Source organism: Rhinopithecus roxellana, chromosome 16 (assembly GCF_007565055.1).
Source record: "Rhinopithecus roxellana isolate Shanxi Qingling chromosome 16, ASM756505v1, whole genome shotgun sequence".
Lineage (NCBI taxonomy): Eukaryota > Metazoa > Chordata > Mammalia > Primates > Cercopithecidae > Rhinopithecus > Rhinopithecus roxellana.
Genome location: NC_044564.1, coordinates 32,014,902 through 32,042,133, shown reverse-complemented (window position 1 = coordinate 32,042,133; position 27,232 = coordinate 32,014,902). Strand labels below are relative to the sequence as shown.

The 27,232-nt window shown below is 43.7% G+C and overlaps 1 protein-coding gene across 3 annotated transcripts in view; it reads left to right on the top strand.

The window, feature by feature from the left end:
• The window catches only part of FRMD3 (FERM domain containing 3), a 305,527-nt gene that overhangs the window by 251,817 nt on the left and 26,478 nt on the right, over positions 1–27,232 (top strand). For all 3 annotated transcript variants that reach the window (XM_010384033.2, XM_010384032.2, XM_030920311.1), the window contains 3 exons: positions 6,636–6,710; positions 7,004–7,072; positions 15,455–15,579. In XM_010384033.2, coding sequence (XP_010382335.1) covers positions 6,636–6,710; positions 7,004–7,072; positions 15,455–15,579 — 269 coding nt within the window. The remainder of the gene's footprint in view (positions 1–6,635; positions 6,711–7,003; positions 7,073–15,454; positions 15,580–27,232) is intronic.

The window sequence follows — 27,232 nt, the reverse complement described above, 5'->3', positions numbered from 1 at the left end:
CTGAGATTTGCCTGAACATTTTGTTCCTCCATTATCCCATAATCATCCTTGTTCCTGAGGAAGGAGGGGAAGTATCACTTGTTCTGACCCAGCTGTGGGACCTTGGCCAGGTCACTTTATTGCTGTCTGGCCTTAGCCTCCTCACCTGTAGAATGAATGGGCCTGGGACTGACCTGCGTGCATTTGCTTGCACTACTGGGGCATAGCGTAACAAGTGTGAGCTTTGGAAGTCAATGGGCTTGGTTCTAAATCTTGACTCTGTCATTTATAGCAGTGTGGCCTGGAACAAAGCTCTTAATTTCTTGGAGCCTCATCTTTATTTTTCATCTCTGAAATGAGACTGAATGACCTGCCTTGCTGTGTTCAGTTCTGCCAGGCATATGAACCATTGATAAGCAGAAGCCGCTGCGCTATTACTGCCCCCTCTGCTAACGGTTAGAGTATTTTGAGCAGCAGTTGGATGAAGAGTCCACTCCTTTTCATTTGGAAGGCTCTGATTCTGGTAACCTCAGGGGTATGCCTGCTTCCTCCACTGTGCCCACCCTTCCCTGGGCAGAGGTCCTGGCCCTGCTTCTAGATCTGTCCTGCTGGCCCTGCATTTTAATGGTTTCAGCTGGCAGAGCAAGGCCCTGATCTTGTTTCCTGGATGGTTTGTTCCTTCCATTTTTACTTCACCTGCACGGGAGCGGGGAGGCCCCGGGGCCTCTGCTTGCGAATTCCCCAGTGTGCTTTTAGGACGCAAATGTGCTTGCTGGTTGTCAGGTGGCCAAGGGCCACAGATCTGTTTTGAAAGCCCTGGCTCTGAGATCTGCCTGGGAATGGAGCCCAGACACAGAAACTCTGATGTTTTCCCGCCTACTCCAGACCCGAGGGGATCTCCAACACAGACTTATTCACCATTGAAGAGCTTCCTTTCTACCATGTGTGGTCTATCATGGTGCTGCCAACCCCAGAGCTCACTGTTTCTGGGTGCTGGTCCACTGAAAGCACACTGGACGCATTGAGGGATTCAGGGGCTCACTGATGTTTTCATTCACAGCGTCTTTATCTCACACTTTTTGCTGTGTACTGGATACATGGTTGAGGCTGTATGACACTCTCTGTTCCCAATTTGTTTTGGAATTGTGTGCAGGGGATAAAAGCAGTTCCTAGTACATTTCTTATTCAGAGTTTGGTGTACATTTTGTCAAAGGAGCAGTATTATGCTTGGTAGGTAAGAACCCAGACTAGCTCCCTAAACAAGTGCCTCTCACACTTTAATGCACACGTGAATGAGCTGGGGAGCTGGTTAAAATGTGGATTCTGATTCAAAAGGTCTGGGGTGGGCATGAGAGTCCATATTTTTAATAAATTCCAGGGGATACTGTGCTGTGGGTCTGTAGACCACACTCCAAGTAATAAAGTTCTAAACTAGCAGTTCTCAATCTTGGCTACGTTAATATCTCCTGGAGGAGCTTTTAAAAACTATTAATACCAGTGCTATGGGTCCCTGTATCCTACCCCAGACCCAATTAAAGCAGAATCTGGGTCTTCATTGAAACTTGTGCACAAGCCTTCGTAGCAGCATTAGTCATAATAGCCAAAAAGTGGAAACAATCCAGTGTCCATCAACTTATAAATGGATGAACAAAACATGGTATATCCATACAATGGTATATTATTCAGCCATAAAAAGGAATGAAGAACTGATACTACAGCATGGCTGAGCCTTGGAAACAGTATGCTAAGTAAAAGAAACCATTTACAAAGCACCATATATTGCATGAGTCCATTAAAATAAAATATCTAAAATGGCAAATGTATACAGATGGAAAGCAGATGAGTGGTTGCTTTGGCTGGGAGTAGGTGAGATGAGGAGGGTAATCAGGGAGTGACTGCCAATACCCATTGTGGTAACAGGGGGTTTCTTTTGGAGGTGATGAAAATGTTTTAGTATTAGATAGTGGTGATTGATTTTTGTAATCTCTTTTTTTAACTTCATGAATTATACTAAAACCCACCAAAGTATAAAATCTAAAAGGGTGAAATTTAAGGTATGTAAATTATATCTTGACGAAGCTGTTATTTTGAGAAATCTGAATCTGGAATGAGGCACCTAGGTATTGGCAGTGCTAAAAGTTTCCCAGTTGTTGCTAATGTGCCATTGAGGGATTAGTTCAGTGATTCTCCCATTGGGTCCCTGAACCAGCATCATCACTCCCAGAAATTGTTGGAAATGCAGATTCTTGGGCTCTTCCCCAAATCTACTGAATCAGAGAGATGTGTTTTAAAAAGCCTTCCAGGTGATTTGTTGCTCACTAAAATTTGAGAGCCAGTAGGACTAGAGCATGATTTTTTAAATACTGAAATCAGACAGACTTGGATTTATAGCCTGGTTCCTGCAGCTTCTATCATGGAACCACGTAAAGTGATGAAACCTCTCTGTGCCTTATTTTCCTTATGTGAAAATGCGGATTCCTTCCTTCTTGCAGAGAGCCATGAGGATAAAAGGAATTGTTTATTAAAGGTGCTTTGGATGGGGGTATTGCCCATATTTAAGGCTCAGTAGTAAATGCTGTTATTGTTATGGTTACTCCAAGAGCTCTAAATTATGATGTCAATGGGAAATTGTGTTGTTAATTCTAGGGGTGGCCTCTTTGAGCACCACCCAATGTCTGCCCAGTACCTATCCTGACCTTCATCCAAGCCCCTGGAATAGCAGGTTTCAGAGGAGAAATTGCAGGCTGGGGAGAGGGGAGGTGTGCTCCTGCAGAGATGAGCTGGATTTCTTTGTGAGGTCAGATGTTTGAGCATAGTCATACTTCTTATGTTGGGACTTTGATGGGGAGCTGGAGATTGAAGTGAGAGAGGGCAAGTAGAAAGGAAGGCAGAAGGCCATAGGAGAGCGAATTGCGGTTCCAATGAGGCTGTGAATTCATTGCTTTCTGTGGGAAGAATACTCTTCCCTGGGCTTGCTGTGGATGGGAGAGTCTGGTAAACAGAGTGCTTGGAACATTTTGGCTAGAGTTAGAGCTCTTTGATTTGCTTTCAGGGTGTTTAACGTGGTTTTCTGGAACCTCCATAGTTTAGAGGATTGGCTTTGGTAGCTTCATAGTGAGAAGGTGATGAAGGGGTTTGAGACTGATATTAGGGAGGGAGGAAGGTGGGAAGGAAGGAGGGAGGGAAACTATTATATAATGAGCGGGTATGATGCTAGGTGCTTTCAAATCATTTACCCTTGTGTAACCCTCCTGAGAGTACCATGAAATATTATAACACCCTCCCCCTTTAATAATATGTAGAGAAACCGAGGCTCAGCAAAGCCACACGGCATGACCAAGGTCACAGAACCAGACGTGAATAGGAATCTGGACCACTGTTCTTTCAGGTGAAATGTCACCTCTTGGGTCATCCTAGGAGAATTTGGGGGCACAGAGGTTCTCAAATGTAAGTGGCCTTCTTGGAATCCCCTTAGGTTACTTGGTTCAAGTCAAGCCCCTCTTCAGACCCACTGAATCAGAATCTCTCATGATAAAGCCTGAGAATCTGTGTTTTTTATACCTATTCCAGGTGTCTGATGCCCAGCCAGGTTTGGGAACTGGTACTCTGGGTTCATGTACTTTAACGCGGCCACCATTCTCTCTCCTCTGTCCATTGCCCTCCCTGCTACAGCCTTGTTTCCCAATTCCCAGTGCGTGGGTGTCATTTGAGCTCTTAGAATAAACTCCCTGTTAACATTCCATTAAAAATCTCAACTGAAACACTCTGGGAGTTCACCTGGACATGTGGGAGGGCAGGTTATTCGTGGGAATGCTCTTGGGCAACTGTCTCTGAGCAAATCAGACCATCTGCAGCTACTCCTCCAGAGGAACCCGCTGCCAGAAAGAAGCGCAGTCTTTTCTCTCTGCTCATCCTGAGCAAACAGCTACTGGCCTTCTTTGTGAAATGTATCTTTTGACCTGCTTCTTCTGAGTCACTTTGAAAGTTTTTGGGAAGGAGTGCTGAGACTGACACTTCCCTCTAAGAGGCCAGTCTGGGTTTGAGCGGATGATAGTGGCTTCCTCCTGGGGCCTGGAAGGGCCAGAGCTGAGGCCAGACTAGTGAAAAAGAGCCACCACCTCTGCCCTGCACGCTGTGAGTAGCCAGGAAGTTGACTCACGCCTGTGCTGGCTTTACCGGCTTCACGTGTCGCTTCTGTAGAATGGGCAAAGTGTTGAGTTCAAATTTTAAAAACCCAATTAAGAAACTCAGTCTTTTTTTTTTTTTTTTTTTGCCAACAACTGTGTCCCAAGGATCTTTAGGAACCTGGAATACAAAAAAACAAAACAAAACAAAAAAAAAAAACAAAAAACAAACAAACAAAAAAACATAAAACAATCGAAGCTTCTTTAAAACTTTCTCTTCTCCCTACCTTTGAGGACTTGGGAGCAACCCTGCCAAGAAGACGGGGAGAGGACAGAGGTGATCGTCCTTTTCTCTTCTCAGGCTTCAGTAGATAAAGTGTCAGGCCCACAGCTCTGTAGGGCTGGTGGGGAGTTTTAGGGGGTGCAGATGGGCCCAGAGCGGGCATGTCCTCATAGGAGGAGGAGGAGGGCATAGCTGGGACCACCTCAATGCGGCTTGCTGGGGGTTTCTAGCCTCGTGAGTGGGTGCGGTCTGGAAGGAAGTTCCAGCCAGCACGCTGCAGGGACCCCCCCAAGACCATGGCCCTCATGTGCCCTTGTGTGTCCTCAGAGGTCCCGCACCATTTTCTCTGGGCCCTGCCCTGACAGCATCCCCCTGCCAAGGCCTGTGCCCTCCCCTGCCCATCTCACTCTCCCTGGTTAATATTTGTGGCCAGTCCCCTTCTGTGTCATCTTGGGCTGTTTACACAGGTGGGTGGGAAGGGGCTTCTTTGCAGAAGATTGTTCCTATGGCTTTCAGTTGTTCTGTCGATAAAGACCAAGATCCTTAACGAGGCCCGCTTAAGGTCCGGTCCTGGGAAGTTGGATTCTCACTCTCTGTCCAAGTTTCCCTTGTTCTACTTTGTACATCTGCACAGTCACTTTTCTTTATTAGGAAAAGAAAAAAAATGTGTGTGTGTAGTAATAATAACATGGGAAAATGCACAACGAGTCTTTTTAAAATGTGTTTTGTTTATTTTTTTTTAAATTTCAGTACCTTTTGGGGTATAAGTAGATTTTGATTACATGGATGAATTATGTTATGGTGAATTCTGAGATTTTGGAGCACCTGTCAATTAGTGTACATTGCACCTAATGTGTAGATTTTATCCCTGGCCCTTACTGCCCTACCCCTTCTGAGGTTATAAAGTCCCTTATATCACTCTGTATGCCTTTGCGTATGCATAGCCTAGCTCCCACTTAGAAGTGAGAACATAGAATTTTTGGTTTTCCATTCCTGAGTTGCTTCACTTAGAATAATTGAGTCTTTTTAGTTCTCCAGATGTTTAGGCTGATGGCTTTTGTGCCCGCTGGCCCTCTGCTGGGTCTATCCACCACTGCTTATCACCATGTCCTGGTTAACACCTTCCAGCCCCTGGATCTCAGCTCAGATGTCCCTACCTCAGGGCACCTTCTGTGGCCCCCAGGCTAGATCAGCCATGTCTTTCCTGTACTCACCTTGGTGTGTGGAGCAGGGTTGGCACTCAGTTAGTAATTGCTGAGTGAATAAAGAAGCTTCAAGAGGCCCAAGGGTGGGGCTCACTGCACTGAAACTTCCCTGGCTCTGTGCATGTTTTTGCTCAGGATGCTACAGATCGTATTGATTTTGTCTGTGTGTGTTTAAGATTTTGTGACTATCAATATTTTAAATGATGCTGAACTCTCTGAGACCTGTTCTTTCTAACTTGTTGGATTTAATTGTACAAGGCTGAACGTGAGTGTTGTAGAGCCGTCCTCAGCTGTCACAGTAATTTAGTGCCCTGTACACAGCCTCCCGGCAGCCCAGGCTCTAGACTGCTTTTCAGAGTGGTGTTGTTTTGTTCTTATTTACGAGTCGGGCTCAGAGGTGCTGAATCAGTTCTTGGCTGGGCAGCTTCTGCCTCGTGTATCTTAGTCATCTACCACTGTGGGTTCTTTTAAAGGGCACTGGGTCATGGTGACACAGAAGCCAGTGACCATTCCCGTGGGGATGCGGGACCCTTGTTCCCTCACTTGGGCAATGCACAACGAGTTCTTCGTGGCATAGTCAGTGACCTCCGTTGCCAGGAAGCTGTTTGCTGCTGCACCATGGATAGAAGAATAGACAGCAAAGTGCTCTAATAACCATGAACTTACTGATGCCATGTCACTAAATTCCCTGTTCTCCATATCTTCAGATAGCAAGTGGGGGAGAATTCCTTCTGATCATCAGTACCCAGTCCTTTTTGCAGGTTGTGACCCACTAATGAGTTATGAAACCCAGTATGTGGGTCTTGAATTTAAAAAGAGTGAAAGGAAATAGCATAGAAAATATTAGAATCCTATACACTTAGTGAAAGTAACTATTCTTTTGTGAAGCTTTTCTTTTAATTTGTGTGTGCACATGCAGGCTGAGTCACAAGGTTAATTACATTTCTTTCTCGCAGCAAAAATACCCCATCGCCACACCTCTATAGCATGTTGTAAGTGGACTTTCCAATGTCCTTACCACCTGTGCTTTGCTTTTTCTTAAAGGTATGCAAAATCCAGTCAGATCAAGACTGTATCAAGCAGCAAGATATTTTTTAAAGGAAGTAGATTTCGATATAGGTGGGTACCAATGGTTCCATTTCAGTGACGGGGTAGGGATGGGGCAGCCATGTAAATTTCAAAATTTTGCTTGCAAATAAGTGGCCTTTGGCTTTTGCCTCTGTTTGAGTCTTCCATTTTCACTCCATTGCTGTTATGCTCACAGGGCACCCTCAAACTCTACTGTAATTTCTCCCCTCATGATTGCTGTAGCTGGGCCAGACCCCTGGAAGTTAACAGAAAGACACTTGTGCATACCTCTCCCATTCTTCTCTGAGTATGTGTGCATACACATGTGTTTCTGTCTTTTGCAGTGGGAAAGTTGCCAAAGAGGTGGTGGAGGCCAGTTCCAAGATCCAGAGGGAGCCTCCTGAGGTGCACAGGTGAGTGGATGATCATTGCTGCTTCCAAGCGGCTTTAAAAGCTGACTTTTCCAAATTCCCTATAACATCCCTTTGCATAGTGATATACAGCATTAAAGAAGGACATTCTCACTTCCTTAGACATCTCACTCAGACAGATTTGGCTGGGCCATGGCATGAGCACAGCTGGACTCCACTTTGAGTTATGTGCTCTTTGGGGAGTCATTGATTAGGTCTGGAGTGTCACCTGAACAAGCAGGATGCTGGGCCATGGCCTGGCCAAACTCTGTCATCTCATCCTCTTAGAAGTTCTCTGTTCCTGCCTGCATTTGTCATATTTGACTGGTTCCTATTGACCTGAATCCAGGCTTACCTTTCATGGGACTGTTACTCTCTAGGGCCACGCAGAGAAAGAAGGACTTAGTCATTGTTGGCTCAAGAGTACACATCTCCATTAAAGTGACGATATGCAATCATTCTTAAGAATTAAATATTTTCGGCCGGGCGCGGTGGCTCAAGCCTGTAATCCCAGCACTTTGGGAGGCCGAGACGGGCGGATCACAAGGTCAGGAGATGGAGACCATCCTGGCGAACACAGTGAAACCCCGTCTCTACTAAAAATACAAAAAACTAGCCAGGCGAGGTGGCGGGCGCCTGTAGTCCCAGCTACTTGGGAGGCTGAGGCAGGACAATGGCGGGAACCTGGGAGGGGGAGCTTGCAGTGAGCTGAGATCCGGCCACTGCACTCCAGCCTGGGTGATGGAGCAAGACTCCGCCTCAGAAAAAAAAATAAATAAATAAATAAATAAAAAAGAATTAAATATTTTCTTGTCATGTTGGACTTCCCACTACCACAATTTACACAAATCATTGTCCATCCTAAACCTCAAATATGCTGCATATCTAAAGCTGTACATTCTCATCATGATGCCTCCCACTTTTTAAGGAAAGATCACTATGAGCTAAATTATTTAGGAAGTCCCCCATACAGTGGTTTGCACCTGCCCTTTCTTCCCCATCTTTGAAACCCAGAGGTATTTCCTTTATGCTTGGGTTTTCCCAGTTTCCTCCATTTCCAGGGTGACTAAGTGAGCTGGGTGCCTCTCCACCCTGTCTCTTGGGGTTGTTGGGCAGGAGGAGGCTGTGGTCCCACAGAAGTGTGGCTAAGTCAGCCTGGAGAAGCATCCAGATGGCACTTCTCTCCCACACTGGGGAGCAGAATTGCAGTTGGCACGATATCCCATGTAGACATGCACAGAAGAAAATTTGTTTCTGCTTTGGGGTGACCTGGTGAGAAGGTGTAGTGTGAAAGTCTGCAAAACCAGGCTATCGCACTGTAGGAAGCAGAAGACTGCAGGATTAGAGAAGCTGGAGCACCTTGCCTGCAGGCACGTCAGAGCAGGTCCTGGGAGTCTTGCAGCCTACCTACCAATGAGAAAAATATTTATGGTTCCCTCCTCTTCCCCGAGTTGTAGTTATTCAATGCAGCAGAAATGAAGAGGAAATGATAAAACATATCATTTCATTCCTTTCAGAATCTTTGGACTGGAAATGACCTCAGAGATTGCCTGGTTTGATGCTTCTGTTTTGTAGACAAAGAAACTTGAGTCTCAGACAGGTTAAGTCATTTATCCAAGGTCCTGACTTTTTTTTGATGGCAGACCTAAGCCTAGAACCCCAGTGTCCTGCTTTTGTGTTCTCAGCTCTTTTCTCTGTAGCACCCTGAGAACACCTGGCATTTTCTTAGAAGCTGGCAGTGGAGGCAGAACTACCCCAAGTGGCTCAGCATGAATTTTATTCTTTCAGGTTGAAGCTCAAATATTTGATCTTAAATACTTGATGCTGAGAGAGTTCTCCTGGTAGCACAAAGCAGGAAACTTTGTTTTTACAGTATACTTTCAGAAAAGCATATTCCAAAAGATAAGGCTTTTTGAGTCTCAAAGTTACCATCTTTAGATGGTTAATGAGGTCAATAAATAATTTTTTTAAATGCTTCTCTTGTAAATTTTGGTTTGAATAATTTATGGAAACCAAGGCTTTCTAGCTCAGGGTTTCTCAAATTGTAACTTGCACAGGGAGCACCTCGGGATTCTGTTAAAATCAGATTCTGATTCAAGAAGCCTGGAGTGATGCTTGAGAGTCTGTGTTTCTAACATGTTCTCAGATGATGGCCATGCAGCTGGTCCATGGGCCACACTTTGAGTAGCCAGGCTCTTGGTATCAGGTGGTGGAATGGTGAAGGGAGCAGGCTTGCTGGAGTGAAGCACTTTTCTTGGAGTGGACTGAAACCCAGAGTGCGAGGAAAGTGGATACACACTGAGGCATCCACCAAATCATAGTCTCCCTTTTCTGGAATCCTTCTAAAATCTCCCAACATATTACTGCAAACAAGGACCTAGGGGCCCTCGAGACCTGCTTTGCATGCTCTTTCTCTTCCATCTCCCCCTGGGTATATGAAAGACTGTTGAGTTCACATCCTTAGGATGCCTCTGTGGTTCTTTGCAGCATCTCGCAAATCTCTGACAACACCAGGAAGAATTTGATTAATGTAATGCTACAAAGCAATCTCTGGGAAGAAAGGACCATGTCTATCTTGGTCATCTCCATGTCCCCCAGCACCTAACACAGTGCTTGACACATAGTAGAGGTCAATATATAGCTGTTGAATGAATACATGAACTAGGAGTATGGGATGACAGCAGCACCTGTCATTTTCTTTGATATGAGATCTGTCCAAGGTGCTGCCCCGGGGACCTCAACCTCCCCAGAGACAGCGTTGTGGTCAGAGCCATAGTGATGTGTGAAACCTTCATGCAAGCAACTCCTCCTTCCATTCCAGTAGCTGGTTGTGTGGTAGGAAGTTGTTCCTCTTGGACAATTGTTTGGTTTTCCAATTATTTTGGCTTCTTTGAAGTTGCTGTCAAAAGTGAGAATGTAGTAATAAGCTCTTCTTCCCTTGTGGTGTTCAGAGGTGATAGTCTAGAACGGTGGTGATAAGGCTTTAATTAGCGAATTTTCTTCACATTCTGAGATTCTACTCTTCAAATAATGCCAAGTTCACAGACTCCTACATCTGCTGAGGTGTGTGTGTTTATGTGGAGAAACAGAAGCAGACTGAGAATACTTTCTTGGAATTTTTCTTTTTCTTCAAAAAGAGGAGCAGAAGCTAACTCTGATGTTATCTTGCTGATCGTCATTGATGAAAACCCTCCCGAACTGGCCACTGGGTGACAATCATCTGCTCATTCCAGAGGCCCATTGAGGCAGAGGGCTGTAGCTTGGTGAGCCCACGGCTGGTTGTGTGAGCCACTTGGGCATAGCAGCCACCACAGCAGACACTCTGAGGCAGCATTTGTACCTGACACAAGCACCTGTGTAGGGGTCATGAGTGGGCTCTAATCTTAGCTGTGTTGTTTGCCAGCTGTATGGCCTTGGGTAAATCACTTCTCAGATCATCATCTTGCTCATCTATAAAATGAGATTTACAACATCACTTTGCCCAACTTCTAGGCTCTGTTATGAGTATTAAAATAAAGTGCTTTAAAAATTATAAAGTGCCATAGAAATATGAGGTGGTGATAATATTACTACCGTCTCTCATCCAAAAATGAAAAACTGGAATATGACAGATACGTTCACATTAAAATCCCTCCAGGTGGAGTTTTTAGAGGCTGGCACTACTTCTTTTAATTTCAAGGAGGGATATAGGAACTCCAGGAGTCTCACTTTAGTCACAATTTTATGCTACCATTTTTAAGTCCTGAGTCTGCCCATATAAGCAATTTTTAGTTTAGTTACATAATGTCAGTTTCCTCACCTGTAAATATGGTATTTTTCATGCCCATCTTACAAGCACAATGAGAAAAACAAATGGGATAAAGTATATTCAAACCACATTTGCCAGTATTAGAATATAATTGTAGTTCCCAAAGGAAACCTTTCTACTTCAACAGAGTTCTTAATGACAACTTCATTTGGAGACCATTCTATGCTGGGAGTACATGCATGAGTGGGCTGCAAAGTGGGCCAGACATTTTTGCAGAGTCATCTAATAGATGGATTCTGAGATTAGAGAAACATGGTACGTATCCTAGCCTGGCCTAGGGAGACCTCAGGCATAAACACAGTTACCTCAGGAGTTCAGGTGGAAGGGCAGAGTGGAAGCCGACTGGTACTTAAGCCGACACGTACTTAAGCCGACTGGTACTTAAGCCGACACGTACTTAAGAAAGTGCCTGACACAGTGGGACCTCATGTAGCCAGAAACAGGAGGACAGTAGGGGTAGCAAGCAGAATCTCCTTTGGGACACTGCAGGCCAAATCACACAGAAAGGCAATGTGGAGCACAGCAAAAGCCTTGGACCAGGAATCAGATTATCTGGCTTTGAGCTTTGAGTCCTAAGTTTGCCCATATAAGCGTCTTTAGTCACATTACATAAGCTCTCTGAGTCTCAGTTTTCTCATCTGCAAATATGATATTTACCATGCCTGTCTTATAGGCAAGACACACTGAGAGAAAAAGATGAGGTAATGTTTATACAAACCACTTTGCAAATGAAAAGAAGACAGCCACTCAAATTTGGATATTATATTTGTCATTAGTTCAATTGTGCTGGTGGGCTTTTGCTTTAAATGAAGCCATGGTCAGTTGGCACTTTTAAAAAGGTTTAAAGAGAGAATTAAGTAAGAAGGTGTGATCTTTAGTTTAAAGGAGTTGGTAGATTCATTAGTCCAGTTGGGTTACTATAACAAAATGCCATAGACCGGGTGGCTTATAGGCCACAGAAATTTATTTATTACAGTTTTAGAGGCTGGGAAGTCCAAGATCAAGAAACCAGCAGATTCAGCATGTGGCAAACGCCTGCTGCCTCATAGATGGTGCCTTCTTGCTGTGTCCTCACATGGCAGAAGGGGCAAACAAGCTCTCTCAGACCTCTTTTATAAGGATAGTAATTCTATTAATGTGATCATGACCTTATCACCTCCTGAAGGCCCCATCTCTTAATACCGTTACATTGGAGATTAGGTTTCAGCAAATGAATTTTAAGGGAACACAGACATTCAGGCCATCACCACAGGGAAAGGTGGGAGACTTGGCACGTTGTTTTTTAATTTTGCTGACTCTTTCCCCCAGGCTGTCAATATGTCTGACATTGGGCTTGGAGCCCTGGATTTTTCTGTGCTCCAGGGAAATCTCTAGTTGTATCCACCTTTGAGTTTATCTGAGTCTTATACATATCAGGGAAGAAATATTCTTCTCTGAGTCATATTATTGGAGAGTCCCAGGTGGATATTATTGTAATCCACTGCAGGAGTCACCAGGTCTAATACAAGGCATGCCCTCTGTGCCCCTGTCCCTGGCTGTAGGCCTCTGCTACAACAGAGCAACAGGAGCCTGTGAATATAGGGGCCGAGCGGGCATCCTCTTAGCCATCCAATGCCAATGCAGGCTCATACCTGGGATATCAGCCTGGTGAACCCAGGCTGTCTTAGAGCTATGCAATTGTCTGGACACTTCAATGTTGTGGGGTGGGGGCAGAAAGATGCTTGGTATCTCCAGCTGAAGAATGTTGGAAGGAGGTCTGATGGGGAGGCTCACTGAGGGTGCATCGTTGTAGCATAAGCAGTGATTCCTGGGGATAGGAACAGCAGCCAGCCCAGCTGGCATGGACGGTCAGAGGTGGAGTAGAGCAATTCAGGATTGCATGTGCAAGAATGGATGGATGGGCTTTTCAGAGGTCAGAAAGCTACACAGTCCACACAGGAATGACAGTATGTTGTACTTTGCAGAGCTAGAATCACAGTCATGAGTGGCCATGGCCAGAATAAATCCCAGGAGAGCTCAAAAACTGAAAACCCTTCACAATAGAAGAAGAAACTGCACATGGCAAATTTTAATCCCTCCCTTCCTCCCTCCCTCCCCCCTTCCTTCTGTAAAGATTTCTCTATCTACGATTCTTTCCCTGTAAAAAGCACTGTGCTCACCAGAATATGCTGCAGGCCTCGCCTCCCTTGGGAGGTCACTCCTGGCTCTCTCCTCACTCACACAGGATTAGGTGCCCCTCCTTCATGCTCCCATGGGACCCTGGCCATCAGTCACCTTCATGAGAGGCATGAGAGGTGTTCCAGCTGTGACTATAGCACATTAAGGAGTCATGAGGCTGGGTGTGGTGGCTCATGCCTGTAATCCCAGCACTTTGGGAGGCTAAGGTGGGCGATCACCTTAAGTCAGGAGTCCGAGACCAGCCTGGCCAACATGGTGAAACCCTGTCTCTACTAAAAATACAAAAATTAGTTGGGCATGGTGGTGGATGCCTGTAATCTCAGCTACTCGGGAGGCTGAGGCAGAAGAACCCGGGAGGCGGAGGTTGTAGTGAGCCGAGATCGTGCCATTGCACTCCAGCCTGGGTGACAGAGTGAGACTTTGTCTCAAAAAAAAAAAAAAAAAAAAAAAAAAAAAAAAAAAAAAAAAAAAGTTGGGGGTAGTTATGAAATAAAGTAATGATCAAGACCAGTAATTAAAATGAAGTAGAATTTTTAATAATAGTGGATTATACATAGATATGTAACTATTGTTCCAAAAAACATTAATTTCAGTTGTGCTTCTTCCTGTATGTGTTTGGGTACAGGGAGATTATATAAAATGTATTTCTTGGGGCTGGGTGTGGTGGCTCATGCCTGTAATCCCAGCACTTTGGGAGGCCGAGACGGGCGGATCACGAGGTCAGAAGATGGAGACCATCCTGGTTAACACAGTGAACCCCATCTCTACTAAAAATACAAAAATTTAGCCAGGTGTGGTGGCACACACCTGTAGTCCCAGCTACTCAGGAGGCTGAGGCAGGAAAATTGCTTGAACCCAGGAGGCAGAGGTTGCAGTGAGCTGAGATCGCGCCACTGCACTCCAGCCTGGGCGACACAGCGAGACTCCGTCTCAAAAAAAAAAAAAAAAAAGTATTTATTAATTTAGGTCTCAGACCAGAAAGCTTAAAATTTGTGGTTCTAGACAGTGAATTACTTAAGGTGAGGACTACAGTTCTCTAGAACAAAGCAGGATGTCCAATACGTACATATCAGCTGCAGAGTAAATGGCTATAAAATGAAATAATGAAGAAAAGGACTCCATGGCTAAGCAAGTCCTCATAAATTTCTTTTCTAGCCCATACCAGCCATGGGAGCTTTGAATTCAAGATGCTAGCAGGCATCTTGCTCTTCCCCACTCCTCTTGCCCAACAGAAACACTCAGGCTAGAAGTTAGTCCTGCCAGCCAGTCTAGGGAACACTCTGAGCAGGCTGAAATGGCAATATATGTCAAGCCAGGATTGCATTCAGTTTACTCCAGTTTCAAACCTGAACACATTTTCATAAGATGCCAAGTGAGATGCATGAGTATGGCTGGCTCAGTCACTGCTCTTAAGGTGCTTATCAAGGTGGGGATGATCAGTACACCAATAACTAGACAGAGACAGAGGTGACCATGCAGTGACTTATGAAAGAAGAGAAAGTAAGAGAGAGAGAGGGAGAGCAAATGAAAGCGAGAGAGAGAGAGAGGAAGAGAGAGAGACTATGTGCATTGGGAGGAGCAATCCGGGAAGGCTTCTAGGGGAAGGAAACATTTGACTCCTTTTCAAAATATGCACTGTTTTTGGTTTTGACAGGAAGCATGGGGAGCAGGGAAGCATGCTCAAAACTGCAAACCTGCAGTCTGACTAGGGCAAACAGCTAGTAGCTCTGCAGCAGGTAGGGCAAGTGGGCTCCCCAGCTGCCAACCAATAGGCTTAATGAGATACCTGCACAGTTCCTTGCTATCTGCTGCTGGTCTCAGCCACTGACACACCTGCATGCTCCTTTCCAGAGGAGAAAGCAGAGCCGTGGCCAGTTAGTGAGTAGGGTGTAACTTTGAGAATATTAAACACTGATATTAAACATTGGACATCCAGCAACACAAAGATAGCTTACAGCTGTAGAACATCTGTGCCATCTGTCTGGCAGGGGTTTTTGTTTTTGTTTGTTGGTGGTGGTTAAATTTCTCCGAGCCATGGCCTTCATTCACCTTTCTGCATATCTAGTTCAGTGCTAGCTGCCTCCCATCTTCTTGTTTCTTCTTGCTTTTTTTTTAAAATACCCAGGCTGTCACCTAGCATGCTCAGGGCTGGTGACATATTGGGAACTGTATTTTCTTTCTTTGGATTGCAGTAGAACAAGGGGTATTTTGTCAGGACCTTAAGGGCAGAAAGGGGCATTTGTCTTGAATGTTATGTCATTTTTACTACTGGCTCAATTCGTGCTGTGTCTAGAGGTAGTTCCCTCTAGACACAAAGGGGTAGCTTTGGCAGGCCACTGAGGTGGAGGGGCCGTGTTTGCAATGGAAACCAACCCTGTCTGTCTTGTGTCTGTTTTCAGAGCCAACATTTCTCAGAGCCGCAGTTCCCACTCCTTGAACAAACAGCTCATCATTAACATGGAGCCCCTGCAGCCCCTGCTTCCTTCCCCCAGCGAGCAAGAAGAAGAACTTCCTCTGGGTGAGGGTAAGTCAGTCTCTTCATCCCAAAGGGTGGTGCTGCAGGCTCTCTCTGGAAAAAACAAAGGAGGCACCGATTCCACATATGATGGGTAATGGGTTAGTGTATGGGGTGGAGTGAGCCGTAAACTATGTTCTTAGTAAATAAGCTTTTTGCAGCTGGAAGGCTGTATTATACTGGGAGCTCTATTACTTTCTCCTGGAGAGAGTTCACTGGTATAAAGTATTTCTAAAATTATATATGAAAGGACTAATGGTGTTAGACCTACACTAGTCCAGTACGGTAATCGTTAGCCATGTGTGGCTGTATTAAACTAAGTTTAAATTCATTGTAATTAAAAATCCATTTCCTCAGTGACACTAGCCAGATTCCCAGTGCTCAGTAGCCACATGTGGCTGGTTGGCTGCCATATTGGACACTGAGACTGAGATAATTTATCACCGAAAGTTCTATTGGATGGTGATGTTTGTCACTGTAATCACAATTAAATTGGTGGCAGTAAAGAGTTCTCCACAAGTATCTCTACACTGGTCATCCCATTTATGTCCCCCAAGCTTCTTGTTCTTGATCCTTGGTTTACATTGTCCAACAGTTTTGATACAAGCTAAAAAAAGTGAAGTGTCCACTGCAACCCTGAAATTTGTTATATTTTTAAAAATAACAATAATATGTGTGTTTCTAGGCATCTTTGTATTGAAGGACTCTCCTTACTTCAAGGAAGAATCTCACCACACTGTTTGCTGCAGACACCTGCAGACGCCTCACATTCTTATTAATTTCAAATATTTGTTTAAATTAAGTTAATGAAATTAATTAAATTGAAAACAAGTACACACAGAATAAAGTTATTGGAACCTTTGAATACAAACATGCATTTTCTTAACTTTGTCATTTTGGTTTCATCATTGAAAATCTGTGTACTGGGCAGTTTCAAGAGGGCAGGTCACTCTGTCACCGGAAGATCACCTTCACCTCCAGCTTCAAGTCAAGAATTTATTTCATAGGAGAAAACTTTTTAGTCTATAATAAGGGTATGGCTTGGAATGCAGATACCCTTGAGATAGGTAGCAGCAACCAATTTGCTGACACATAAAAAATTCTTGCAAATCTTTTCCTGAAAGGCAGCTTTGATGGTTAGAAGGCGAACTGGACAACTGGATGCCAAAAATTCCATGGATGGAGGGAAAGTGTGCAAAGCATGAAGGATGAGATCTTAGAAGACACTATTTTGTCTTCAATTGGGCTATAAGAGATGACGATAATGTCAACACTCTTGTTATAAATGACTTTTGTTATCGATCTTAACAATGAACTCTGTAAGTTCCATGCCAAATTAATTTGCTTAGCCCGAGGGCCTCTGGGTCCATATTGCTTGTCTGTGTTTTTCAGCAGATTATCTGTTTTTGTGTGTTTTGCAAATGAAAGAAAAGCAGTTTTCATTTCTGGTCACTAATGGTTTTCTGAGTTTCTTCCTATATGCTTGGAATATTGCTCTGAGTGAAAATCATTTTTTCTGAAGGTCATGATTATCCCAAGTTTAAATGAAGGAGGGTGTGGCTAATAGAGAAGAAAAGAGAAAGGACATCTCGCAACTGGAATTGTGACTGTGCCTTGTCTGCAAAGATGGAAGCTTAGATGGGAATACAATTTGGAGGCCCAGATGGGTTGAATGACTGTTATGGGGAATATGGAAGCCTAAGCCTGCTGCCTTATGATCCCCCAAGATGTGAAAGGGAACCTGGTCAAACTTTCCTCCATACTCTTCATCCCATTCAGTTAGGGATATCTGTTTTGCTCCATTTTCTATTATGAGGTTCCACTGCTAAATACTAGGTGTGTTTTTGACATAGCAACTGTATGGCCAATAGACAAACCATTATAATTAACTGCAAAAAACTTTAAAGAATCTCATAACAGGACAGGAATGCATAAGCTACCTTTTCAATTTTCCCAGTTGTTTTAAAGAACCATCTTAAATTCTTTTACCAGCTGTAAAGCCAAACTGACAGATCTCTCTCTTCAAAAGTCCACAGTAGCTCTATTGATATCTAATCAAATTATTTTCTCCGGGAGATTTGTCCCCTGACAGGGCATCTTTGTGGGTTTTAAAGTTCAGACAAGTCATAATAACTTTCAGGATATAGACTCAATTAAAAAGCAAGAGAAGTAGAAACAATAGTATTGTTAATTTTTCAATAAATAAAATGATTCTCTCAGTTTAGAGTAAGAGCAAAATTATCTTTTTTTTTTCTTCCTTTTTTTTTTTTTTTGAGACGGAGTCTCACTCTGTTGCCCAGGCTGGAGTGCAGTGGTGCGAACTCGGCTCACTGCAAGCTCCATCTCCCGGGTTCACGCCATTCTCCTCTCTCAGCCTCCCGATTAGCTGGGACTACAGGCACCCGCCGCATGCCCGGCTAATTTTTTGTATTTTTAGTAGAGACGGGGTTTCACCATGTTAGGATGGTCTCGATCTCCTGACCTTGTGATTTGCCTGCCTCGGCCTCCCAAAGTGCTGGGATTACAGGTGTGAGCCACCGCGCCTGGCGAGTAAGAGCAAAATTATCTTAGGTACCACAAAATTCAAAGTATGATTTCCACTGCAGTTGTAGCTCTGCGTTCTGTATACCATTGTACCTCTGTTACTAGTCAAATTCTGCTCCATGGCTCTTGTCTTTGAGTGTCAAGCAATGGGATTCAGGCATTCCATTAGATAGATACCTATTTTATAGATTTACATTTCTCAGATTTATAAAGAGAAGAGAGACAGATTAGAGCTCTAAACAAAGAAGATGTTTCCATCTTTGTGAATGGGCCTTGTTTCTGGGCTTTTGAGCTCATGCACTATGAAGAATTTTGTTTCATCTCTATATCTTAATATTTCATTTTTTTTTATTTCTGTGCTAGAGCCAAATTTAAAGAGGCTAGGAATTCATGCATTCCTTAATGCAACAATTGTGACAAATACAAGTTGTATACCCTGTAGACCACACTTACCATGTCCAAGTTGACTACAAAGATGAAGACATGAAGATGCTCTCTCTTCTGGAGGCTCACAGCCCACTGGGGAGATGGCAGTGGGATCACAGAGGCGATGACAAAGTGCTGCCTCTGCTGATTGAATTGTGTGCTCACTTTTCTGTGTGCCCCACTGGATATCAGTGCCTTGAGCTGCCTTCAGGGCATTCATTCCTTTTTAGTCCCACTGGAGTATCTGACATAAAATCAGTGGGCTAAGGAATAAATGGGAGAGATGGACAGGAAAAGTTGAAAATAGAATGGTGTGTTTCACCTGCATGAGGTATGAGTGTGATTTCAGGGAAGAGGTTCTGGGGGATGGTGAAGGTGAGGCAGAAAGTTAGGAGAGGGCCAGATTTTGGGCCTCTTGTGACTTGCAGGAGAATTTGGACTTTAACCTGAGAGCAGCTGGGAGGCATTGAGGGATTTCAGGTATGGGAATGATGTCAATGCCATGGGAGGTGTATTTTGTATAACTCTGGTGATGTGTAGAGAATTGATTAGAGGCAGATATGGCTGGAGCGGAGTTTTTCAACCTCAGAACCACTGACCTCTTGAGCTAGACAGTTCTTTTTGGGGGATTCCTGTGCATTGTAGGATGTTTAGTAGCTTCCCTAGATTCTACCTGGTAGATGCCAGAAGGACCCCACCAATCTTGACAACCAAAAATGTCTCCAGATATTGCCAAATTTCCCCTGGGAAGCAAAATAGTTCTCTGGTTAGAAACCACTGGGTTGGAGGCACAGACTACACAGGAACCACTGGAGGAGCCCAGAGAATAGATGTGCAAGGGCTGAAGCAGGCAGAGAGAATGCAGCTAGGGAAGAGGCAGTGGATACAAGGCACAGTGAGAGGCAGAGTTGTAGAGACAGGGTCGCTGGTTACATGGTGGGGACATGCCTGTGGACTCCTACCATCCAGGTCCTGCTCTTGTCTCAGAGACATTGAGTTGAAAATCCTTCAACCTCTTTATGTTAAAGATGAGAATATAGAGACCCAGGAAGGTTTCAGGGGTGTGTCAGCATCATACAGAGAGTCTACGGCCAGCATGATTTCGTTGAGTTGTTGGAGCCATTGAGAGAGTTACATGCTACTGTTGCTTCTCAGAGCTTCAAACACAGTGGTAGAGACTCGACACCACCACTTACCTTTGTTATCACTGTTCCCAACATGGATATACTGGTTCAGATTCTTGTCTAGGGATCTCAAATCACATATTTTGGAACTACATTTATAAATGGGTCAAGATCAGCAGCTTGAGCCCTGTTAAAAGTGTTGTCTAATGACCGGGCACAGTGGCTCACGCCTGTAATCCCAGCACTTTGGGAGACTGAGGCGGGTGGATCACCTGAGGTCAGGAGTTCGATACCAGCCTGACCAACATGGTGAAACCTCGTCTCTACTAAAAATACAAAATTAGCTGGGCATGTGGCACATGCCTGTAGTCCCAGCTACTCGGGGGGTGGAGGCAGGAAAATTGCTTGAACCCGGGAGGTGGAGGTTGCAGTGAGCCAAGGTCGTGCCATTGCACTCCAGCCTGGGCAACAAGAGCGAAACTCTGTCTCAAAAAAAAACAAAAAAGTGTTGTATAATTAAAAAATGTTTTTAATAATCAGGTTGAGAGAAGAAAGTCTTAACTTACAGAATCTCTGTCTCTGTGAGGTCATGGGCACGTCCTGTCACCTTGTCTTAGATGGTGTGATTAGTAGGGATATCTCTGCCACTGCCATGGCCCTCTGGGGTCATGACCACCCATTTATCAGACAAGCTTTTTCCATTCTTTTCAAGTTTCTCAAAGACAGCTGGGCAGAGTATTATTGCCCAGATTAATGCAGTGTTGTTCTGGGAAAATGTGTGACCCCATTCAGCCATATGACAGCTGGAGGATTAGGTCTCAAGTTGGCTGTGTCAGGGTGGAGAAAAAACAAAATCAGTTCCTAGGCACCACTGGGCAACGGGAATGTTTTCAAAACTCACCCAAAAGTTGCTCGGTTACAGGATCTGAGAGAATTAGTGCTGTGGAAAACTTCAGGTGAGAATGACAAACCATTCGAAGAGTGCCGCTTAGAGCTTATGAGAATTTCAGAAAAGAAAAAATTTACAGTGGGAATTGTTCTAGGTGAAAATGACATTTTAAGGATCCATTAATCTGAATAAAGTCACATGCAAAATGGAGCAGGTTCCCCATGGTGTAGATAGCACTGTGCTTCTGCATTTTATCGGTAGAGTATATGTTCTCATTATGGAAGAATGCTGGATTGTGGTAGAGAAGGGGAGTGAAATTAATCATGTGAGACTTGGTAACTGGCAATTACAGACACACAATGAAGATCACTGGTGTCTGCCATAGCAGTGGTGCAGGCTGGCATAAACATAGTAGAAAAGCCATGCATGGCTTTCAACTGTAATAAGTAAGAGTTGAAAATGTTTGTTTTCCCCTTACTGGCAAAATGAAAGCACAGTGGAGACACCAGAATTTCTATAAAGGAGAGTCTTGGGGGTGGCAATAGGTGTTAGATTAAAGGGTCATGTGAAGCTGCTTTTGCGTGTGATCCAGAAAGTATCTTTATTGAAGAATAGATGGAAATTAAGAGAATGGTAAAACTAACTCTCACAAGCCACCCTTTAGCACCATCCCTGTAAATGTGTGTGTATGTGCATGTGTGTGCTTGTGCTGAGTGTATATGTGAATGCATGCTTGTGTTGTGTGTGTGATAGAAAGTGTGTGTGGAAGGTGGAGGCAGGGATGTTTAAAAGGTTGCTTGCAGTGTTTAGCCCTAACCATAGATGGCTTAACGTGGTTTCATTGAAATTCTATAAAGTCTGTGTGTGAACATACAAAGGCATTTTGCACATGTAAAAAGAGTATTGTCCTCATCCATCAGGCATGCCATACTCTTGGTCCCACCCACCCTCCACCCGAACACATAACAGGTGACTGGTGGGGCTGCTGCATTGTCTGTGCGTATGCCTTTCATGCACTACACAGTTGCTCCGATCTGTCACTGGTGAAGCCTCTGGCAGCCCAAGACTGCTGTGGTTATACCATGGTGAGTTCCTTATCTTACCCTCTACCAGGTTCGGTCTTCCTCCCTGCCTGTCTGACGTGAACATTCTCCTGTCTCTTTTCTCCCTTTCTGTAGTTCCATGGCCATGGCTCAGACAAATTTACCCTTTTATCAGGCCTTTGGTGTCTTTTTTCCCACCATTTTCCCCCAGATGCTAAGCCATTTCTTCCCTTTGACTCAGATGTGTCAGGACATATGCATTAGCAGTGATGCACTGGTGTTTTTTGTTTGTTTGTTTTTGTTTTTTGAGACGGAGTCTTGCTCTGTTGCCAGGCTGGAGTGCAGTGGCATGATCTCAGCTCACTGCAACCTCTGCCTCCTGGGTTCAGCAATTCTCCTGCCTCAGCCTCCCAAGTAGCTGGGACTATACGCACATGCCACCATGCCCAGCTAATTTTTGTATTTTTAGTAGAGATGGGGTTTCACCATGTTGGCCAGGGTGGTTTTGATCTCTTCACCTTGTGATCTGCCCGCCTCAGCCTCCCAAAGTGCTGGGATTACAGGAGTGAACCACCATGCCTGGCCTGCAGTGGTGTTTTTGAAATTTCTTTTGTGTTACATCCCATGAAAATGCAGAAGCTGTTTATGAATCCTGTGGAATCACCTTTCCCCTTATGGTTCCTGCTATCTGGTGATGGACTGACCAACCCTAGTTCTAATTAAGACTTGTCCCTACCACAGGGTTTCGTGATTGCTATTTGCTTTATTTTTCATTATAAAGCTTGTACATCATCTTCTAAAAAATTTAGAAATCGCAAAAAAGCATAAATGAGAAAAAAAAAAAAAAGTCCCAGCTTGTCCCCTCCTAGAGGCAATCAGTGTTAATGCATTAGCAATTTCTTCCCTATGCACTTTAATGCAGTTGCAGTTATCCAGTATATTAAATTCTTAAAATTCCTGCTTTGTTTGTTTAATGTTGAAAGCACTGGTGCATGAAAACACATCAGAAATTGAACTGGAGATCAAACAATGAATTGGGAACATATTTAACACAAATACAGACAAATGTGTTAAATGTCCTAAATTAGAAGGAACTCATACAAAGTGCTGTTTTAAGCGTCATTTTAACATTGCACATGCTCGGGCTATCCTGAACGTTCTTATTTAATGGCATCTATAGTCTCCAGCTGCTGATAAGCACATAGCAGCTGGAGTTGCTTCTGCAGGAGCTAGGAGGCCTCCACAGAGCAGAAGGCATCTCCTGTTTTTGTTTATAGTTGCAGTATCGGATTAGCAAAACAAAAATTCAGAACTATCACATCTATTGAATTCTTGAAGACAGCACCACAGTTTAAGTCTGCAGCTCCTCTAGGATAGAAGAGACCAAGAGCAGCTTAGAGGACAAGACATAAAGCCCTGAGCAGGCGCTGCAGATTGCTATTTTGCAGTCTTTTCAAAAGCTTTTTACCTTTTCTTTTGTGTTTTCCTCTGGAGCTATTCTCATCTTTGGAACTCTGGGATTTTTTTTTTTTTTTTTTTTTTTTTTTTTTTACTGACAACTGAAATGCTCATGAGAAGTTTGTATCACGTGAAAGAGGACTTAGAAATTTTGAGTGTTTACTGTGTTGTAAGGAAGCGCAATGCCTTGTTCCTGATGCAAACTCAGTGCATTTTATCTTGCAAAGATTTTGTATTTTACATCTTAAGACACCAATAGTGTGCATCATTTCAATTCTGTAGTTGGCTACTTCTCCACAAATAGTGCATTTTATGAAAGATAACATCCCGCAGTGGAAGCATAGCAGTGGTTCAGGTGGCTGCTGTCTTTTTGCATTAATGTCTCAGATGAAACCTGGTGTGGGCTCCTCTGCCAAGCAGCCAGGTGACCACAGACAAGACTGTCCACCTTTTAGAACTTCATTTTCCTCATCCACAAAACAAGAAGATTGGATTTGAACACAACTTAAATGCTTTCTAGCTCTTAACTCTGATTCTTTTGCTGAGTGTCAAGGTAAAAAAAAAAAATCCAAGACTGTGGCTTGAGGTCTTTTTACTGTGAGGATGGGAACTTGGGGACAGGAGTGTTTTTCATAGCTTTCGAGAGTTAAAGGGAGTGTTGAGGAAGGTCTAGCACAGGGTTTAGCAACATACAGCCTGTGGTGGGTCCAGCACCATTTATTTCTGGCCTTCAAGTGAACAGTTACATTTTAGATGATGATAAAAGTACCTATAGAATATCCTCCATTTTGCCTCTTTTGAGCCAACTTCAACTTTTAACTTTTAAAATTTTGCCAGCAAAGCTTGAAATTTACAATCTAAGCCTTCATATAAAATGTTTGCTGGCCTCTGATCTAACATATATCCTCAGGATTCTTCTACAAACGGGAAAGCCTGGAGAGGTGAGAAAATTTACCCAATGTCACATGGTTGGGTGAGTATTCTGGAAAGCTGGGATTACATCCTTATTCTCAGATTCCTAACCCAGCTATCTTAGATAATATTGAACACAGCTAGAATGACTCAACTGCTTCTTGCTAAAACAGAATGGATAACTAAGGAACTGCATCTGTTTTTCAATTATAGCAAATGAATGATCGAAAGAGACAACATATTTTACTTAAGTATGGGTGATCTGTGTGGTTCAATGAGAAGAGCTCTTGTGTATATGGGACAGTGTGCAAGGCTTTGGTTTTCCAGCACAGCATGCCAGGACCTCCCCAGAGACTTCCATCACACTAGAAGGAGTGGTGAGAAGGCTGGGGACCGAGTGTCTTGCAGCAAACAGAATTCTTAGTAGAGCCACGCTGCAGGGGAAACAGACTTCCCACAGGAAGCTCATTCCCTTCGGGAATCATGTTCTGATTTTAAAGCTGAATTCATTAAATAAGGAATGACTCACTCCGGGGCTAGTTCTAATTACTCATTTGCTTACAGTCTGTGTTAAGAGTGACTGTCTTAGTGGAAGCGATTCAGTAGCAGAGCTTCTGAAATCATTCCTCCTGCTCAGGTGAGCATTTTGCTGCCCCACTTAATAATAATTAATTGCTTCAAAGGACTTGGCTAGGGTGAAAAAAATAAGTCAGTCAAGTGTCCTAGGAAGTAGTCTAGTCATAGTCCTTGAGGGCTGGGATTTGAGCCAGAGGAGAGTGTTGTGTGACCAGCTGTGACAGCCAGAGTGTGGTCTGCGGAGGGAAGACATTTTGCTTGGCACTTCAATAAATAAACACTCTCACCACTTCCCTAAGAAACCACAGGAGAGGAAAGGTGAAAATATTACTAAACCTATTGTTGCTAGAAAGCAGAAGCTAGAATGTTCTGAGTTTTAGATGCATGGGGTTCTATTTTCTTGCATTTTTGTCAGTGGGTTGGTAGTGAGTGTTAAGTAGATGTTCTTTGCAATCCCCAAGCTTATAATTGAGATAGGATCTCAGAGCCTCTCCCTCCTTCTCCTTTCTCTTAAGATCCAGTGCCACTTAAATGGGAGAAAGTGTTGGGCAGTGTGTGCTGGTTACCATTCTTTTAGGCGGACTCTTTATAATAGATCTGAGGCAGTGCAGGCAAGGTTCAGAGAAGAGGCTCTGTTCAGCTGGCTCAAGACTGGGTCTTGGGAGTGTACACTCAGTGCCATAAACAGGAGTGCAGTCTCCTTCCTGGTTTGGCAGATGGTGAGTTGGAGGTCCTAGAACTGTGGCTTCCAGAGCAGGATACATACAGTGATCCACTGGGGTGCAGGAAGAAATTATTCAGACTTCTACTGATATTTTATTTAATGTGCATAATATACAATGACAGATATACATGTATCTAATTTATAAATAAATATGCAGTTATTTGTATGTACAAACATTTTTTCCCCAAAAGAAGATTTGGAAACGGGTGCTCTAGATCTTGAAGATGAGTCTACCAAAACGAAAAGGGGGGCAGGGGATGTGTTTTTGAAACTCTGAAATCTCTGTTCATGCCAAAGCCCTAGATTCCAAAATAGATGTGAGAACTGTCTGCTCTAGTTACGGTGGTGACATGCCATTTTACATGCTTTTGGTCTATCACTCTGGTAAACCAGGGTGAGTCACCCAAACACAGGGCTTTTGCCAAGCTATTGGGTAGGTGCTGTGTCACTCTCATTTAAGCATTGTAGGGTGGCCTCTGAGTCCCCAGTATACACAGGTGCTGGACTGCACTTGAGTGGACACCGAATACAGTATTAATGGGGATTCTCTGGTGGCAGGAAGAGCATTGGACAGAGAATGAGAGGGCCAAGCTTTGTTCATTCATTTGTTCACTTAATAAACGTTTACTTCTTTTCTGGCACATGCTGGACGTTGATACTACCTAGATCTTATTTTCTCTTCTGTAACACAAGATGGGATTATTTCTGAGTTTCTTCTTCACTCTGATTGTTCTTTAATAATTCTTTCTCCAGATTGCTGCTGTTCTTATTTACATGGTTTTAGATCGTTGTTCATTGCTTTTGAAAGCAAAAGGGATATCCATCTTCTTTTTTGCTTTTTATTCTATGAAAGACGGTTTTAACTTTAAAAAGATTTTAATTTAATTTTAAGTTCCGGGATACACGTACAGAACGTGCAGGTTTGTTACATAGGTAAACGTATACCATGGTTGTTTGCTACACCTATCACCTTATTACCTCACCTAGGTATTAAGCCCTATATTCATTAGCTATTTATCTTGATGCTCTCCCTCCCCACACTCCCTGCTGACAGGCCCCAGTGTGTGATGTCCCCCTTCCTGTGTCCATGTGTTCTCATTGTTCAACTCCCACTTATAAGTGAGAACATTTGGTGTGTGGTTTTCTGTTCCCGTGTTAGTTTTCTGAAGCTAATGGCTTCCAGCTCCCTCCATGTCCCTGCAAAGGACGTGATCTTGTTCTTTTTTATGGCTGCATAGTATTTCATGGAGTATATGTACCACATTTTCTTTATCCAGTCTTTCATTGATGGGGATTTGGGTTGATTCCATGTCCTTTGCTATTGTGAATAGTGCCGCGACGAACACACGCTTGCTTTTATCTTTATAATAGAATGATTTAGATTCCTTTGGATATATAACCAGTAACGAGATTTCTGGGTCAAATGGTATCATCTTCTTTTTTAATGTGGTAGCTGAAACACAAAGAATGGGGAACAATGATATTTAAAAGCAGGGTTTAACTTTTTTCCTAAAAGAGTCCTCACTTTAGAGGCAGTCCAATTGGGAACTTTTAAAATCTTCATATCTCCACTTCAACATTAGAAATGTGATAATGGGCAGATGCTTTGAGTGAAAGAGAAATAAATAGGGTTGTCAGAATGACTCACTTGATAATCGGAACATAGGCTGTAGATTTTGTTATTAAAGAAAGGGGTGTCCATATTTAAAAAATAGAGCATCCCTTGTGATCTGTGGTCTTCTCAGTACCTGCCTATCCCCTTGGCCTAGCTGAACAAATTGGCCCCTAAATACAGGCTTGGCCCCACCCCAGCTCTAGGACCAATTGTACCCTTACCGGGGAGGGAACTGAGAAGCCCAAGCCCAGCCCTTTGTATGGGCCCTTAGTCTGCTCTCTCTGTTGCTCTGCCCTGCTCTCTGGCTCTCATGCCCACCTTCTTCCCTTTCCCGAGTCCCTGCCTTGGTCC